The following is a 16,927-nucleotide window of genomic DNA, read 5'->3' on the forward strand; positions in this document are numbered from 1 at the left end:
GTAGAAGGAATGCATTTTTTTGGAAGGATTGGGATTTTTTTGGAGGGATTGGGATTTTTTTGGAGGGATTGGTGGGTTTTTTTTTTGGAGGAATTTGGATTTTTTTGGAGGGATTGGAGTTATGAGAAATTGGGTTTTTTTTTTGGAGGGAATGAGATTTTGAGGGATTGGGGTTTTTTGTAGAGGGAATGCATTTTTTGGAGGGTTTGGGGTTTTTTTGGAGGGATTTGGGTTCTTTTGGAGGAATTGGAGTTTTGAGGGATTGGGTTTTTTTTGGAGGGAATAAGATTTTGATGGACTGGTTTCTTTTTTTATTTTTGAGGGAGTTTTTTTAAGGGGTTGGGGTTTTTTTTGGAGGGAATGGGGGTTTTTTTGGAGGGATTGGGTTTTTTTTGGAGGGATTGGGGTTTTTTTGGAGGGATTGGGGTACTTTTGGAGGGAATAAGATTTTGATTGTCTGTTTTTTTGTTTTTTGGGTTTTTTTTGAGGGAATGCATTTTTTTGGAGGAATTGGGGTTTTGATGGAGTGGGGTTTTTGGGAGGGAATGAGATTTGGATGGATTGGGGTTTTTTGTAGAGGGAATGCATTTTTTTGAAGGGATGTTTTTTTTGGAGGGATTGGGGTGTGTTTGGAGGGAATGAGATTTTGATGGACTGGGTTGTTTTTTTTTTTAATGGAATGAGGTTTTTTTTAAGTGATTGGGTTTTTTGGAGGGAATGAGATGTTGATGGACTGGGATTTTTGGGAGGGATTGGGGTTTTTTTGGAGGGAATGAGATTTTGATGGATTGGGGTTTTTTTGGAGGGATTGGGGTTTTTTTGGAGGGAATGAGACTTTGATGGATTGGGGTTTTTTTGGAGGGATTGGGGTTTTTTTGGAGGGAATGAGACTTTGATGGATTGGGGTTTTTTTGGAGGGATTGGGGTTTTTTTGGAGGGAATGAGACTTTGATGGATTGGGGTTTTTGGGAGGAACTGGGGTTTTTTTGGGAAGGACTGGGGGTTTTGATGGACTGGGATTTTTGGGAGGGATTGGGTTTTTTTTGGAGGGATTGGGGTTTTTTTGGAGGGAATGAGACTTTGATGGACTGTGGTTTTTGGGAGGGACTGGGGTTTTTTTGGGAAGGACTGGGGGATTTGATGGACTGGGGTTTTTGGGAGGGACTGGGGGATTTGATGGACTGGGGTTTTTGGGAGGGACTGGGGTTTTTTTGGAGGGACTGGGGGTTTTTTGGAGGGACTGGGGGTTTTTTGGAGGGACTGGGGGTTTTGATGGACTGGGATTTTTGGGAGGGACTGGGTTTTTTTTGGAGAGAATGAGACTTTGATGGATTGGGGTTTTTTTGGAGGGATTGGGGTTTTTTTGGAGGGAATGAGACTTTGATGGACTGGGGTTTTTTTGGAGGGATTGGGGTTTTTTTGGAGGGAATGAGACTTTGATGGATTGGGGTTTTTTTGGAGAGAATGAGACTTTGATGGATTGGGGTTTTTTTGGAGGGATTGGGGTTTTTTTGGAGAGAATGAGACTTTGATGGATTGGGTTTTTTTGGAGGGATTGGGGTTTTGACATCTTGGCGTTTGATGGCACAACGAAAGCCATCCCTTCTCATCCTTCCCCTCCTCCCTACCAGCACAAGGCGGTTCCAGCCTCCTCTGGAGAACCACGAGGTCTCTCCCGGTGGGATTTGGCTTTTTTTTCCCCTCGGGATTTCATTCCAGGCGCGGCGCTAGGACCCGGCGCTGGAGCCTGCGCCCTGCTCGGCGGCACCGCGGCACCGCAGCCCCCGCAGCCGCCTCCCTCCTCTCCTCCTTCCCGGGATCATCCCGCCGCATTCCCGGTTCTTTCCGCCTCGGGATCGCCGCTCCGGAGCCGCAGCAAGGTCCCGGACACGCCGAGGATGCAGCGGGAGGTGAGTGAAGGATTCCCGGGAAAAGCTGATTTAGTGGGAGATAAAAGCGCTCGGGACTTTGCTGGGATGCCGGGGCAGAAATCCCTGGATTTCTGAACTCTGCCGAAGCTTCTCTGTGTAATTCCAGGATTTTAAGTTTATTCCCTCGTTCTTTACGGAATTCCCAGCCCTCGTAGGGTTGGGGGATGAGGGCATGGAGCAAGGGGGGAATAGGCGGGTTGGAAGTCATTCCATCATCCATAAATCCCAATCCATCAAAAAAGCCCGATGATTAAAAAATCCTGATCCATCAAAAAAACCCCAATGCATCGAAAAAGCCCCAATGTATCTAAAAAACCCCAATGCATCAAAACCCCAATGATCAAAAAATCCCAATCCATCAAAACCTCAATGATCAAAACCCCCAATCCATCAGAAAAACCCCAATCCATCAGAAAAACCCCAATCCATCAAAAAAACCCCAATGCATCGAAACCCCAATGATCAAAAAACCCCAATCCATCAAAAAATCCCAATCCATAAAAAAATCCCAATCCATCAAAAAATCCCAATCCATCAGAAAAACCCCAATCCATCAAAAAAAACCCCAATACATCAAAAAAAAAAACCCAAATACATCAAAATCCCAATGATCAAAAAACCCCAATCCATCAAAACCCCCAATCCATCAAAAAAAACCCCAATCCATCAAAAAAACCCCAATCTATCGAAAAAAACCCCAATACATCAAAAAAACCCCAAATACATCAAAATCCCAATGATAAAAAAACTCCTGATCCATCAAAACTCCAATACATCAAAAAACCCCAATGCATCAAAACCTGATTCCCTCCCAAAAACCCCAATCCACCAAAATCTCATTCCCTCCCAAAAACCCAAATCCATCAAAACTCCAATTCCTAAAAAAAAAACCAAAAAACAACCCATTCCTTACAAAAAAAACCCCAATCCATCAAAATCTCATTCCCTCCAAAAAAACCCGAATCCCTCTAAAAAAACCATTCCCTCAAAAAAACCCCATTCCTTCAAAAAAACCCAATTCCCTCCAAAAAAACCCAATCCCACCAAAAAAAAACTAATAGTTAAAAAAAAAAAATTAAAAATTCCTCAAAAAAAAAAATCCCTCCAGAAAAAAAAAACAATTCCTTAAAAAAAACCCAATTCCTCCAAAAAAACCCCTATTCTTCTAAAAAATCCCACTCCATCAAAATCTTATTCCCTCCAAAAAACCCCAATTGCTCCAGAAAAAAAAAACCCAATACCTCCAAAAAATAAACCCCAATTCCTCCAAAAAACCCCAATTCCTAAAAGAAAAAACCAATTCCTAAAAAAAAACCCAATTCCTAAAAAAAAAAAAAACAATTCCTCCAAAAAATGAACCCCAATTCCTCCAAAAAATAAACCCCAATTCCTAAAAGAAAAACCCAGTCCAGCCCATCCTCACCACCCCTCCCCTTGCTTTTCATTCCTTAGGAATTTTCCTCTGGAAAAGTCAGGAATGGGTGTGAAAATCCACCCAAAATTTGAATTCTGCACTTTTTGGGTGGGATTTGAGCCTCTGGGATAACCTCAGCATCAAAAGCTCCCTGAAATCTATTTTAAAATCTTCATTTTTCTCTTGAAATAGATCAAAATCATTGAATCCTTGTGTTTATTCCCAAATTTTAGGAATGGAGAGAGAAAGGAAAGAAATTCCAAGGTCACAACCAGGCAGCAGAGGAGGAGGAAATTGCAGGAATTCACAATTTAAAGGTGGAATTTGGAGAAATCAACAGGAAAACCCAAAAATTCTGCAGTGGAACAACCCTGGAAGGTCCCTCCCGATGGAAATTTGGGAATTCTGGAATTCCCTGAGCAGTTTGGAGGGAGGGATGGCAGCAACACACCTCACACAGGTAAATTCTGCCTGCATTTCATAGCTTAATTAATTATTCGTTAATTATTCATTAATTACTCATTAATTATTAATTATTCGTGTGGTGCTAATGAGGGCGGGTCAATTCCCAGCGGGAAAATCCCGATATTTCCTGAGTCAGGAGTAGGAATATCCATTCCTGCCAGCCTTAATGAGCTCTCCCTAATTAGCCAGGGCATTAATTACCCCCCCCACCCCACCAGGGCTGAGCTATTCCCACCCCGTCTCCATTCAAACTTCCCAAAATCCCAAAATCCCGACGGGGAAGCGCCGCCCTCATCCCACCACTGACCCCACACACGGACCCCAAACAGCCCTAAAAAACCATAAATAACCCCAAAACTCTTAAATGCCACTAAAAACCCCCAAATCCTCCCCAAACATCCCAAAATACCTCCAAAAAAATCCCTAAATCCCCACTAAAAACCCCTACAGACCCTCCCACAACCCCAAAATGTCCTCAAATATCCCCTAAATACCCCAAAAAAAGCCCTAAACTTCCCTAAATCCCCCCAAACGCCCCTAAATACCCCAAAAAAATCCTAAATATCCCCCAAAACAGCCCTAAATGCCCCCAAAATATCCCTAAATCCCTGCTAAAAACCCCTACAGACCCCAAAAGGTCCTCAAATATCCCTAAATGCATTCAAAGGCCCCTAAATACCCCAAAAAAATCCTAAATATCCCCCAAAACAGCCCTAAATGCCCCCAAAATATCCCTAAATACCCCCCAAACATCCCTAAATCTCCTCCAAAATCCCTAAATACGCCCCAATTTCCCAAAATAGCCCCAAAACATCCCTAAATGTCCTCCAAAAAACCCTAAGTGCCCCAAAAAAACCCTAAATAACCCCCAAAGCAGCCCTAAATGCCCCCAAAAAACCCTAAATACCCCCAAAAAACCCTAAATACCCCCAAACATCCCTAAATGTCCTCCAAAATCCCTAAGTACCCCCAAAAAAACCCTAAATACCCCCCAAGCATCCCTAAATACCCGCAAAACATCCCTAAATACCCCCAAAAAACTCTAAATACTCCCCAAGCATCCCTAAATAACCCCAAAACATCCCTAAATACCCCCAAAAAACTCTAAATACTCCCCAAACATCCCTAAATGTCCTCCAAAAAATCCTACATGCCCCAAAAAACCCTAACACCCCCCAAACATCCCTAAATGTCCTCCAAAAAACCCTAAATGCCCCGAAAAAAACCCTAAATCCCCCCAAACATCCCCAAAAAACCCTAAATACCCACCAAACATCCCCAAATACCCCCAAAAAACCCTAAATACCCACCAAACATCCCTAAATACCCCCCAAAAAATCCCTAAATGCCCGCCCCAAAAATCCCTAAATACTCCCCAAAACATCCCCCAAATCCCCCCACACCCCTAAACCTCCTCGAACCCCCTAAAAACCCCTCACAGTGCCCCCTAAAAACCCCTTCGTCCACACACAAACCCCTTAAACCCCCTCAGAACCCCCCAGATCCCCTCAGGGAGACCCTCACCAACCCCTCAGACCCCTCACAAAACCCCAAAATCTCCCCTAAACATCCCCAAAAAAACCCTAAATACCCCCCAACCATCCCTAAATCCCCCCCCCCACGCCTCACACACCCCTAAACCTCCTCGAACCCACTAAAAATCCCCTCACACAACTAAAAAAAAAAAAAATCCCCTCACACAACCCCCTTTAAAACCCCCTCATAACCCCCCGTCCCAAAATCCCCTCACGGATTCCCTCACAAACCCGCACCGCCGCACCTTCCCCTCTCTCCCCCGCCTCAAATCCACCTCTCCCCACATCCCCAACATCCTCCGGGATCCCCCGGTGCCCTCAGGCCTTTCCCGGTCCCTCAGGCCTCTCCCGGTACCTCAGGCCCGGCCGCTCCCGGTACCGCCGATCCCGCCCGGTAACGAAGCCCCCCAGGCGGGCTGCCCCGCGCCGCGCCTGACGCCCAGCGCGGCCGTACGGCCGCGCTGGGCGTCAGGCGCGGCGCGGGGCAGCCCGCGGGTGTGGCGTAAGGGCGGAAGGGTCTTCACGTGCGCTATCACGCATGCGCAGTGAGCGAAGTGAAGCCAGCGAAAGGGCGGGGCGAGGTATGGCGGGGCCAGGCTCGGGGAGGAGGATGAGGAGGAAAAGGAGAAGAAGGAGGAAGCGAAGCGACGCGACGGGATCATTCGGGACGGTGAGCTCGCCCACGGCAAGGGTCCCACCCCGGTGTCCCATCCCCGTGTCCCATCCCAATGTCCCATCCTGGTGTCCTATTCTTGGTGTCCCATCCTAATGTCCCACCCCTGTGTCCCATCCCAATGTCCCATCCCGGTGTCCCATCCCCATGTCCCTTCTTGATGTCCCATCCCAGTGTCCCATCACTGTATCCTGTTCCTGGTGTCCTATCTTGAAGTCCCACCCCGGTGTCCCCTCTCAATGTCCCATCCCATTGTCCCATCCCAATGTCCCGGTGTCCCCTCCCAGTGTCCCCTCCCAGTGTCCCATCCCAGTGTCCTATCCCTGTTCCCATCCCATTGTCTTCTCCCATTGTCCCATCCCCGTGTCCCACCCTGGTGTCCCATTCCCAGTGTCCCATCCCATTGTCCCATCCCCACTGTCCCATCCCAATGTCCCATCACCGTGTCCTATCCCCGGTGTCCCATCCCCGTGTCCCATCCCAATGTCCCATCACCGTGTCCTATTCCTGGTGTCCCATTCCCAGTGTCCCATCCCATTGTCCCATCCCCACTGTCCCATCCCAATGTCCCATCACTGTGTCCTATTCCTGGTGTCCCATCCCCATTGTCCCGTCCCATTGTCCCATCCCCCTGTCCCATCCTGGTGTCCTATTCCTGTTCCCATCCCCGTGTCCCACCCCCATGTCCCATCCCATTGTCCCATCCCAATGTCCCCGTGTCCCATCCCAATGTCCCATCCCAGTGTCCCATCACTGTATCCTATTCCTGGTGTCCCATCCCCATGTCCCACCCCGGTGTCCCCTCTCAATGTCCCGTCCCATTGTCCCATCTCAATGTCCCCATGTCCCATCCCAATGTCCCATCCCAGTGTCCCATCTCGGTGTCCTATCCCTGTTCCCACCCTGGTGTCCCATTCCCCTGTCCCCTCCCAGTGTCCCATCCCTGTGTCCCGCAGGGCAGGCCGTGCCCAGGTGACGGTGGCAGAGGTGACAGTGACACAGGTGACAGTGACAGTGGCACAGGTGACAGTGGCACAGGTGACAGTGGCACAGGTGACAGTGGCAGAGGTGACAGTGACAGAGGTGACAGTGACACAGGTGGCAGTGACAGTGGCACAGGTGACAGTGGCACAGGTGACGGTGGCACAGGGCCCTGCCCTGGTGACTCACCGTGTCCCGGAGCTCTCTCATTCCCGCAGGGATTTCCCAGTTCCCGGGGGTCTCCTCCCATCCCGAGGCTCCTTTCCCGGTACCTGAGAGTCTTGTCCCATTTCCCGGAGTCCTTTTCCATTTTCCCAGTTTTTTTCCCCATTTCCCGGGGTTCTTTCCCCATTTCCCATTTTTTTTCCCCATTTTTCAGAGTATGTTCCTCATTTCCCGGGGTTCTTTCCCCATTTCCCAGGGTCTTTTCCCATTTTCTTCCCAATTTCCCAATGTCTTTCCCCATTTCCCAGGGTCTTTTCCCATTTTCTTCCCAATTTCCCAGTGTCTTTCCCCATTTCCTGCGGTTTTTTTCCCCATTTCCCAGGGTCTTTTCCCATTTTCCCATTTTCTTCCCCATTTCCCAGTGTCTTTCCCCATTTCCTGGGTTTTTTTCCCCATTTCCCAGGGTCTTTTCCCATTTTCCCATTTTCTTCCCCATTTCCCAGTGTCTTTCCCCATTTCCTGGGTTTTTTTCCCCATTTCCCAGGGTCTTTTCCCATTTTCCCAGGATTTTCTTCCCATTTCCCAGTGTCTTTCCCCATTTCCCGGGATTTTCTTCCCATTTCCCAGGGTTCTTTCCCCATTTCCCGGGTTTTTTTTCCCCATTTCCCGGGTTTTTTTCCCCATTTCCCACGGTCTTTTCCCATTTCCCAGGGCCCTTCCCCATTTCCCTGAGTTATTTCCCCACTTCCTGAGCTCTTTCCCCATTTCCCAGGGTCTTTTCCCATTTTCCTGGGTTTTTTCCCCCATTTCCCATGTTTTTTCCCCATTTCCCACAGTTCTTTCCCCATTTCCTATTTTTTTCCTCATTTCCCAGGGCTTTTCCCCATTTTCCCAGGGTCTTTTCCCAGGGTTCTTTCCCCATTTCCCGGGGTTCTTTCCCCATTTCCCATTTTTTTCCCCATTTCCCAGGGTCTTTTCCCGGGGTTTTTCCCCATTTCCCATTTTTTCCCAGGGTCTTTTCCCATTTTCCCATTTTTTTCCCCATTTCCCACGGTTCTTTCCCCATTTCCTGGATTTTTTTCCTCATTTTCCCGGGTTTTTTTTCCTCATTTTCCCCAGGGATGCCCTGGTGGCACAGTGCCCATGGTGGCTGTCCCTGAGTGTCCCTGTCCCCGTGCCAGGGATGTCCTGGTACCACACCCTGGCTGTCCTGACTGTCCCTGTCCCTGTGCCAGGGATGCCCTGGTGGCACAGTGCCCATGGTGGTTGTCCCTGAGTGTCCCAGGGATGTCCTGGTGGCACACAATGTCTGTCCCTGCCTGTCCCTGTCCCATGGGTGCCCTGGTGGCACAGTGTCCACGATGACTGTCCCTGTGCCAGGGATGCCCTGGTGGCACAGTGCCCATGGTGGTTGTCCCCGAGTGTCCCAGGGATGTCCTGGTGGCACACACTGGCTGTCCCTGCCTGTCCCTGTCCCGTGGATGCCCTGGTGGCACAGTGCCCACGATGACTGTCACCTGGTGCCACACCTTGGCTGTCCTGACTGTCCCTGTGCCAGGGATGCCCTGGTGGCACAGTGCCCATGGTGGTTGTCCCTGAGTGTCCCAGGGATGCCCTGGTGGCACACAATGTCTGTCCCTGCCTGTCCCTGTGCCAGGGATGTCCTGGTGCCACACCCTGGCTGTCCTGACTGTCCCTGTCCCTGGGATGCCCCGGTGGCACACAATGTCTGTCCCTGCCTGTCCCTGTCCCGTGGATGTCCTGGTGGCACAGTGCCCACGATGACTGTCCCTGTGCCAGGGATGTCCTGGTGGCACACCCTGGCTGTCCTGACTGTCCCTGTCCCCGTGCCAGGGATGCCCTGGTGGCACAGTGCCCATGGTGGTTGTCCCTGAGTGTCCCAGGGATGTCCTGGTGGCACACAATGTCTGTCCCTGCCTGTCCCTGTCCCGTGGACGCCCTGGTGGCACAGTGTCCACGATGACTGTCCCTGTGCCAGGGATGCCCTGGTGGCACAGTGCCCACGCTGACCATCCCTGTCCCCGTGCCAGGCATGCCCCGGCGCCCGGCCGTGCCCGCGCTGACCACGCTGTGCCTGCAGAACCTGGCCCAGCACATGCAGAGCCTCTGGGCCAAGCACTACACCGACAACCGCCTGGACGAGTACGACTTCCGCTTCCTCGTGGGACCCTTCAACGACCTGGGTGAGCTCGGGGGGTGCCTCAGCCCACCGGGACCCCCGCTGCGGGCACGGAGAGGGGGTCCCTGGCCATGCTGACCCCTCCCCACCCCCGTTTTTTCCCCCCCCAGCCTGCGGGTTGGTGCAGGAGCTGCTGCAGCTGCTGGGGACCAGGCGGCGGCTGTCGCGGGCGGCGCTGCACCTGCTGCTGCTGCCACACCTGCGGCAGCTCAGCCTGCAGGCCTGCCCCGCCCTCGCCAACAACGCCCTGGGCCACCTCATCGTGCTGCGCTGCCAGGTGGGCACAGGGCGTGGGGGGCTGGCACAGCGGGGCGGGGGGCTGGGGGGGCTGGGGGAGTGATGGCAGCGGGGCAGGGGAGTCAGGCTGGTGTGAGCACCCTCTAAGGAGATGGGTGCCCGTCCTTTGTGGGGCTGGGGGTGCCCAATTTCCGTGTTGGGGTGGGTGCTCACCACCCGTGGGGCTGGGGATGCCCACCACCCGTGGGGCTGGGGGTGCCCAATTTCCATAGGGCAGGGGGAATAGAATTTGGGGTGTGTGCCTGTGGGGCTGGGGGTGCCCACCATCTGTGGGTCTGGGGATGCCCAATTTCCATAGGACACGGGGGATAGAGTTTGGGGTGGGTGCTCATCACCCGTGGGGCTGGGGGTGCCCACTTTCCATATTGGGGTGGGTGCTGACCACCCGTGAGGCTGTGGATGCCCGCTTTCCATAGGGCAGGGGGGATAGAGATTGGGGTGGGTGCTCCCCACCCGTGGGGCTGGGGATGCCCACCACCCGTGGGGCTGGAGGTTCCCAATTTCCATAGGGCAGGGGGGATAGAGTTTGAGGTGGGTGCTCATCACCCATGGGGCTGGGGATGCCCAATTTCCATAGGGCAGGGGGGGATAGAGTTTGGGGTTGGTGCCCACCACCTGTGGGGCTGGGGATGCCCACTTTCCATGGGGCAGGGGGGATAGAGTTTGGGGTGGGTGCTTATCACACATGGGGCTGGGGATGCCCACTTTCCACGTTGGGGTGGGTGCCCACCACCCGTGGGGCTGGGGATGCCCACTTTCCATATTGGGGTGGGTGCTGACCACCCGTGAGGCTGTGGATACCCACTTTCCATACGGCAAGGGGGATAGAGTTTGGGGTGGGTGCCCCTCCTTTGTGAGGCTGGGGATGCCCACCACCCATGGGGCTGGAGATGCCCACCACCCGTGGGGCGACTGGGGGTGCCATCATCCGTGAGCCTCGGGCTTGGCACGGGGGGGAGCAGGCGGTGCCTGCCCACCCTCTGTGGGGCAGGGGGCGAGGGTGGCACCCACGGGAGCCGCCCCACGGAGGTCTCCCCGTGCAGGGCCTGAGCGTGCTGGACCTGGGCGGCTGCGGGCGGCTCTCGCCGGCCGTGCTGGTGGACCTGGCCGAGGGGCTGCCCCTCCTGAGCCGCCTGGGGCTGGCGCACACCCAGGCCAACGTGCAGGTGCTGTCGGCCGTGGGCTCCTGCTGCCGCCGCCTGCGGGAGCTCGACGTGTCGGGCTGCAAGAAGGCGACGCCGCGCGCCCTTCGCCACCTGGCCTACGACCCGCTGGAACGGAGCCCCGGCTGCCCCGCGCTCCGCGTCCTGCTGGCCCGCCACCTGGACCACGACGGGGACGGTGACACCGTGGCCGCCGTGGCCTTCCTGCTGCTGGCCCTGCCACGCCTGGAGGTGCTGGCGCACGGCGCCGTGCCCGCCGCGCTGCGGCTGCTCCACTCGGGGCGGCTGGCTGGCACCGAGGACCCCGATGGTTTCCCCTCGCTGGAGGAGCTGGCACGGGCCCGGGGGGCAGCGGCGGAGGGAGCCCCGCTGGCGCTGCCCCTGCGGCAGCTGGAGGAGGTGGAGGAGGACGCCCTGGGCGCCGTCCACGCCGTGTGTCCCCAGGCCGAGGAGCTCAGCGCGTGGCTGGGGGACAGCCCCGGCTCCTCGGGGCTCCGGGAGCTGCCGGGTTGGACGTGCCTGTCCCGCCTGACGCTGGGCTGCTGCGGGCGGCACGGCCGGGCGCTGGCGGAGGTGCTGCCCCTGGCACGGGGTTTGGGCGCCCGCCTGCGCGCCCTGACCCTGCACGGCTTCATCTGCCGGGACCCGCTCTCGCTGCCCGCCCTGCTCGCCAGCTGCCCCAACCTGCAGAGCTTCAGCGCCGAGCTGGAAGCACCCCCGGACTCCCGTGCCCGCCACGAGCCCCCCGAAGAGGAGGAGGAGCCCCCCATCCTGCCACCACGCTGGACCACCGACCTGCTGCCCCGGGGGCTGCCCGGGCTCCAGAGCTTCTCGCTGAGCCTGGCCGGGCCCGTGCCAGCCGCGCACGGGCCGGTGCTGAGCGCCACGCTGGCCTCGCTGCTGTGCCAGTCCCCGCGGCTGCAGAACCTGCGCCTGCTGGCCGTGCCCTTCCCGCTGGAGCCGGTGCTGGAGCCGGCGCTGCCGGGGCTGCGGGAGCTGCGGGAGCTGGCGCTGGCGCAGAGCCGCGTGTCCCCCGGCGCCGTGTGGCAGCTGCTGGGCTCCGACGGGCCCCTGCGCCGCCTGGACCTGTCCCGCTGCCCCGACATCCACCGGCGCGACTACGACGCCTTCCTGCAGGCCGTGAGGAAGCAGCGCCTGGAGCTGGACATCACCTGGGAGTAGCGCCGGGGTTTTTAATAAAAGCCTCACGGTCACGGCCGCCCGGCGCCGCGGCGTGGTGGGTACGGGGGCGGCGGGGCCGCGGTGTCCCCCTCGCCGCCCCGAGGGGTGACATCCCGGTGGGTGGCTCAGTCGCGCTCCGTGAGCCCCGTCAGGCGCTCCGATGCCTCCCAGAGCTTCCGTGCCAGCGCGGCGTCGCGGGCGGCCGCCGAGGGCAGCGCCAGCCGGCAGCTGCTGTCGAAGTATTTGCCGGTGATGCCCGCGGCTTCCTCCGAGACGGCGCAGAAGATGCTGCTGGCAGCGCCCTGCTCGGCCGACTGCGGGGAAACGGGGGTGAGGAGGGGTCTGGCACCCCCCCACACCCACCCCGCTGCCCCCCAGGATGGGCAGGACCAGGTCCCGCTCACCTTCATGAAGGGGCGGAGGAGGACGAAGAGCGCCCGCATGGCCCAGCCGAAGTGGCGCATGATGCCGGTGCTCACCACGCCGGGGCTCACCGCGTTGGCCGTCACCCCTGCCAGGCTTCGCCGTCACCCCGGGGTCCCCAAATCCCTCGGGGAGCCGCGGGAGCAGCCCCCAGCCTGACCTCAGCCCGGGGCTCTGCCACCCAGCGAGCGTCTAACCCGTGTCAGACCCCCCCAGCTCTGCCAGCAGCCCCCCGAAATTTGGGACAGGGGATGTCCCCAGGGTGCCACATGGCACGGGCCAGCCTGGCACGGCTCGGCACCCACCTGTGCCCTGCAGGCGCCGTGCCAGCTCGGCGGTGAAGAGCACGTTCATCAGCTTGGTGCTGTTGTAGGCGGCGGCGTGCCCGCCTGGGCGCCGCTGCCCCGTCAGGTACCCGCTGTCGGCCGTGCCCGCGCTGTGCCGGAACGACGACACGTTGACCACCCGGGAGGGCGCCGAGGCCTTCAGGAGGTCTGTGCCGAGCAGGGGGTGAGCGAGGAGAAATCCCCAGAGCCCCCCTCCCGGAGACCCCCAACCCCCGCGCTCACCCAGGAGCAGGTTGGTGAGCAGGAACGGCCCCAGGTAGTTGGTGGCGAAGGTTTGCTCCAACCCCTCGGACGTGATGGCGAAGGGCAGCCCTGAAAGGAGGGTGGGCGCTGCCGTGGGGCGTGGGCACGGGGTGCTGGACCCCCCGTGGGGGCTGCGGGCTTTGCCCGGTGCGTACCGGTGACGCCGGCGTTGTTCACCAGCACGTCCAGGCGCGGCTCTTGGCGCAGCACGGCGCTGGCGAAGGCGCGCACCGAGGCCAGCGAGCCGGTGTCCAGCAGCCGCAGCAGCACCGCCGGGTTCCCGGTGGCCGCCCGGATCTCCTCCACGGCCGCCTGGCCCCTCTCCCGGCTCCGGCACGCCAGGATGGTGCGGGCGTTCCGGCGCGCCAGCTCCATGGCCACGCATTTACCGATGCCTGCGGGACACGGAGAGGGCGAGGGCGGATCCCAGCCTGGTCCCTCTAGTGAGGAGGGGTCTTGTGGGGTCTGTGCCCCTGCCACAGCCGAAACCACCCGGCAGGGAAAGATGGGCACGGGGGAGGGGATGGAGCCCAGCGTTTGTGGGGTCGCTCTGCCCCTGGGCATATGTGGACATCCCAATCCCAATCTGGGGGTCGCGACACCCCCAACCAAATGCTTGTCAGTGGTCCCATCCCTGAGATGATCAATGGTCCCATCCCTGGTGTGACACAGTGGCCGTGGTGACCTTGTCTGAGACACCCTCGGGAGGTGAGCAGGGGGCACCAGCAGCACCCTGTGGGTGCCCGAGGACCGGCCATTGGCTTCTTGTGCAGCCATTCGCCCTCCCAAAGCGGGGAGCGGGGTGCTGGGCTTGGCAAAGTGACCCCCGTGTCCCCCGTGGGTCACCCCTCACCCACGCGCGTCCCCGCCACCCCTCGCTGCTCACCGCTGTTGGCTCCGGTGACAATCACTGTCTTGCCCGTCAGGTCAGTGGGACACTCGTGGGGCTCCCAGGGTTTTCTGCGCGTGGCCCAGAGCAGCAGAACCAAGGGCAGGAGCAGCAGGAGCCACCACGGGGGGCTCAGAGCCCCCAGCAGCTCCATGGCCGGGCGCGGGGTGGGGCTGGGGACAGAGGTCACAGCAGGACCTTTGCCCGGCTGGCAGCACGGCACGGCACGGCACGGCACGGGTCCCTCTGCCCCGCTGGGAGCCGAGGAGGGACAGCAGGGTGGCAGGAGGGCGAGCCACGCGTCCCCTGTGCCACCCCACTTGTCCCCAATGTCACCCTGTCAGGAGTGACAGTGAATTTTCTGACGTTAATAAGCTGTCGGTGCTGTAAAACCACAAAACAGCACGGGGGTTTTTTTCTCCACTAACGTTTTCTGCCAGTCTGGACGCAAAAATATATTTTCCACCCCAATGTTTCTCTGTGGTTTTGAGTAACGCCGGAAGAATTGCAGCAGTGCAAAAAATGGGGTCACGGAATGGGTGATTTTGGGGTGTCTTGTTTTGTAAGGGCAGCCAGAGCGGACCCTCGACGAGCGTTAAATTCAGAGCCGATGGTGAAATCACTCTCACGCTAATTAGAAACTGAAAGCCACCCCAATGAATCACCTTCCGCTAATGAACCCCAAACCCACGCCTGAGGCCTCATCCGGTGCTGCGAATGAGCTGAGAACCACTCCCGCTATCGCATCCCATGCTAATGAGCTGAAACCACGCCCACCCATCAGGTGCTAATGAGGGTCTCTATAAAGGCAACTCGGGGGTCGTATGTGTCGTACCGCTGTCCTCGGTGCCACCTCGGGGTCCCCGGTGCTACCTCGGTGTTCCCGGTGCCGCTCCGGACTCCCGCAGCCCCGGGGCGGCTACAGGAGGGGCGATGTCCCCCGAAGTCCCCCTCGGGCAGTGCGGGGACACTCCGGGGCTGGAGCGTGTCCCCGTGGGATCAAAGACCTTCACGAGTGGCCCAGCGGGCGGGGACAGTCCCAGCTGCGCCCGGAGCTCCCGGGAAGGCAGAGGAGGCTCCGGGCGGCCTCTGCCCGCCCCGTCCCCGTTTTCCGGGACAGGAGCTCACGGGGACAAACCACGTTTCACCTCGTCACCTCCCTCTTCTTCCTCGTTTGGGGACAAAGGGGATGCGGGGACCAGCCACGCGTGGGTCCGGGCGCTGGTGGCACCACGGGCGCAGCGCTCGGTGCTGCCCCGACCCGGTGCTCCGGTGGCACCGGCTCCGCAAAATTCATTTTAGTGTTTTTTTATTGACTTCTGTTCTATCCAGCAGCACTGGCGAAGAGCCCTGAGCTCCGAGAGCGTCGTACAGCGCCATGCCCGGTGCCAGCCCCGGTACCGGCGAGAGACGGGGCGACAAGGGTCTCCCCGGAGCCGGTACAGCCGCCGGGAGGAACAGCCCCGCGAACTGCCGCGTTCCCGGCGGATTTTCCAGCTCCTCCTCGGATTCTTTATACTCTGAGAGCCGGCACTCCGGGTAGGGCAAGATGGGCTTCAGATCCTTCTCCGCCCTCCTCAACGCCTCGTCCCCCTGCTCGTCCCCGCCGTGCCCCACCGGGGCCGGCCCGCGGCGCTCGCCGCCGCCGCAGCGCACGGTGACACCGGGAGCCAGGCGGGCCGAGGCCAGCCAGGGGTCACAGAGCTGCGGCCCGGCCTTGCCGGTCTGCACCGCCGCCGGCACGACCTGCAGGGATCCCCGGGAGAGCAACCGGCTCCGCGAGGCCGCCGAGCGCGCCCGTTCGGGCTCGGCGCTCACGTCCGCCACCGACACCTCGGGCAGCAGCCAGCGGGTGGCATCGCGGCTGGCATCCAGCCTGGGCACGGCCGCCGTGCCGCGGGAGGCTCTGCGAGGCCGGCCGGGTGCCAGGCTGCAGCGGGAGGAGGACGGCGGTGGTGGCACTCGGTCGCCGTTCGCCACCGGGACCGCGCGGGACTCCGCCGGTGCCCGCGCTGGGGGTTTCGAGGGGGCGGACGGCAGCGGAGCCGGGGGCTGGGGTGGGACCGGTCGCGGTCGTGGGGGCCGGGAGGGGCGGCGGCCCTTCCCGGGGCTCCCGGAGACGTGGTGGCTTCTCCCGGGACTCCCGGAGAGGCGGCGTCCCTTCCCGGGGCTCCCGGGAGCGATGGGCGGCTCCGGGCGGGGCGGTTCTGGAGCGGGCACCGGGACAGCACCGGGAAGCGGAGCGGGAGGAGCCGCGGCGGAACGGGGCTGGCACGGCGGCGGCTCCTTCCCCCGCAGAACGGAGCCGGTGTGGGTGGCGGTGTCCCGGTGTGGGTGACACCGGGGGTCCCACGGGCCCGGAGCCGCTGGGGCTCGGCCCGGTGGGTCTCGGGGAGGGGTGGTCGGGGTCTCACCTGCTCCGGCGGCGCGGGGACAGCGTCGGGGACCTCGCCGGGACACACGAAGGGAATTTCAGCCTCGGCTGCCACCGGGACATCCTCGGACGACACCTGGCCGGGGACAACACCCGGTGTGGGTGACACCGTGAGCGCCACGGGTGGGTTTTGGGGGGGTCGGGGGACGTCTCACCTCTTCCCACGGCAGAGAGAGCTCCGTGACAGCGACAACACCCGGCGTCCGCGAGTCCAGGATGCAGCTTTGGGGCTCCTCGTCCTCCTTCCAGACCCCGTCTCGTTCGGGCTCGGGGTCCCCCTCGGGGTCCGGGTCCCCGTCGTCCCTCCGCAGGAATCTCCACTCGGCGACAAACAGCATGGCATCCCGCATCCGCGCCACCGTGAAGGGCACCCGCTACGGGCACGGCGCTGAGACGGCGCCCGCAAAACCTGCTGGACCCCCCAAAACCTCCCCAAATCTTTGGGGGTGCGGTGGGGAGGGGTCTCTCACCTGCCGAGCCGCGGCCGCCTGCGCGCACTCGCTCCAGACGCGCTGCAGGAGCTCGTCCAGGATGGGCGCCACGTCCAGGGGCTCCCGGGCCGGGGGCTCGGTGTCCGCGGCTCCC

General features: G+C 59.1%; 3 protein-coding genes across 3 annotated transcripts in view; 1 reads left to right on the top strand and 2 right to left on the bottom strand.

The window, feature by feature from the left end:
• Positions 1-5,783, bottom strand: part of DCTN1 (dynactin subunit 1) — a 61,098-nt gene extending 55,315 nt beyond the window's left edge. Inside the window, exon 1 of the mRNA XM_031504599.2 lies at positions 5,701-5,783. The gene's annotated coding sequence lies outside the window, so the exon portion shown is untranslated. The remainder of the gene's footprint in view (positions 1-5,700) is intronic.
• Positions 1,726-12,006, top strand: LOC110468728 (uncharacterized). Its single transcript, XM_021526856.3, has 6 exons — positions 1,726-1,910; positions 3,579-3,805; positions 5,892-6,015; positions 9,216-9,368; positions 9,475-9,641; positions 10,705-12,006. The coding sequence occupies exons 4-6, from the start codon at positions 9,218-9,220 to the stop codon at positions 12,004-12,006; spliced, it is 1,620 nt and encodes a 539-aa protein (XP_021382531.1). The 5' UTR covers positions 1,726-1,910; positions 3,579-3,805; positions 5,892-6,015; positions 9,216-9,217.
• Positions 11,998-14,150, bottom strand: LOC110468688 (retinol dehydrogenase 13). The gene is made up of 6 exons (XM_021526808.3): positions 13,906-14,150; positions 13,175-13,414; positions 12,999-13,088; positions 12,735-12,923; positions 12,411-12,517; positions 11,998-12,320 (listed from the first exon to the last, which is right to left on the bottom strand). Exons 1-6 carry the CDS (start codon positions 14,060-14,062, stop codon positions 12,132-12,134), a joined length of 972 nt encoding a protein of 323 aa, XP_021382483.1. The 5' UTR covers positions 14,063-14,150; the 3' UTR covers positions 11,998-12,131.
• Positions 14,151-16,927: the final 2,777 nt, after the last annotated feature.

The sequence above is a fragment of the Lonchura striata genome, chromosome 4, assembly GCF_046129695.1.
Source record: "Lonchura striata isolate bLonStr1 chromosome 4, bLonStr1.mat, whole genome shotgun sequence".
Lineage (NCBI taxonomy): Eukaryota > Metazoa > Chordata > Aves > Passeriformes > Estrildidae > Lonchura > Lonchura striata.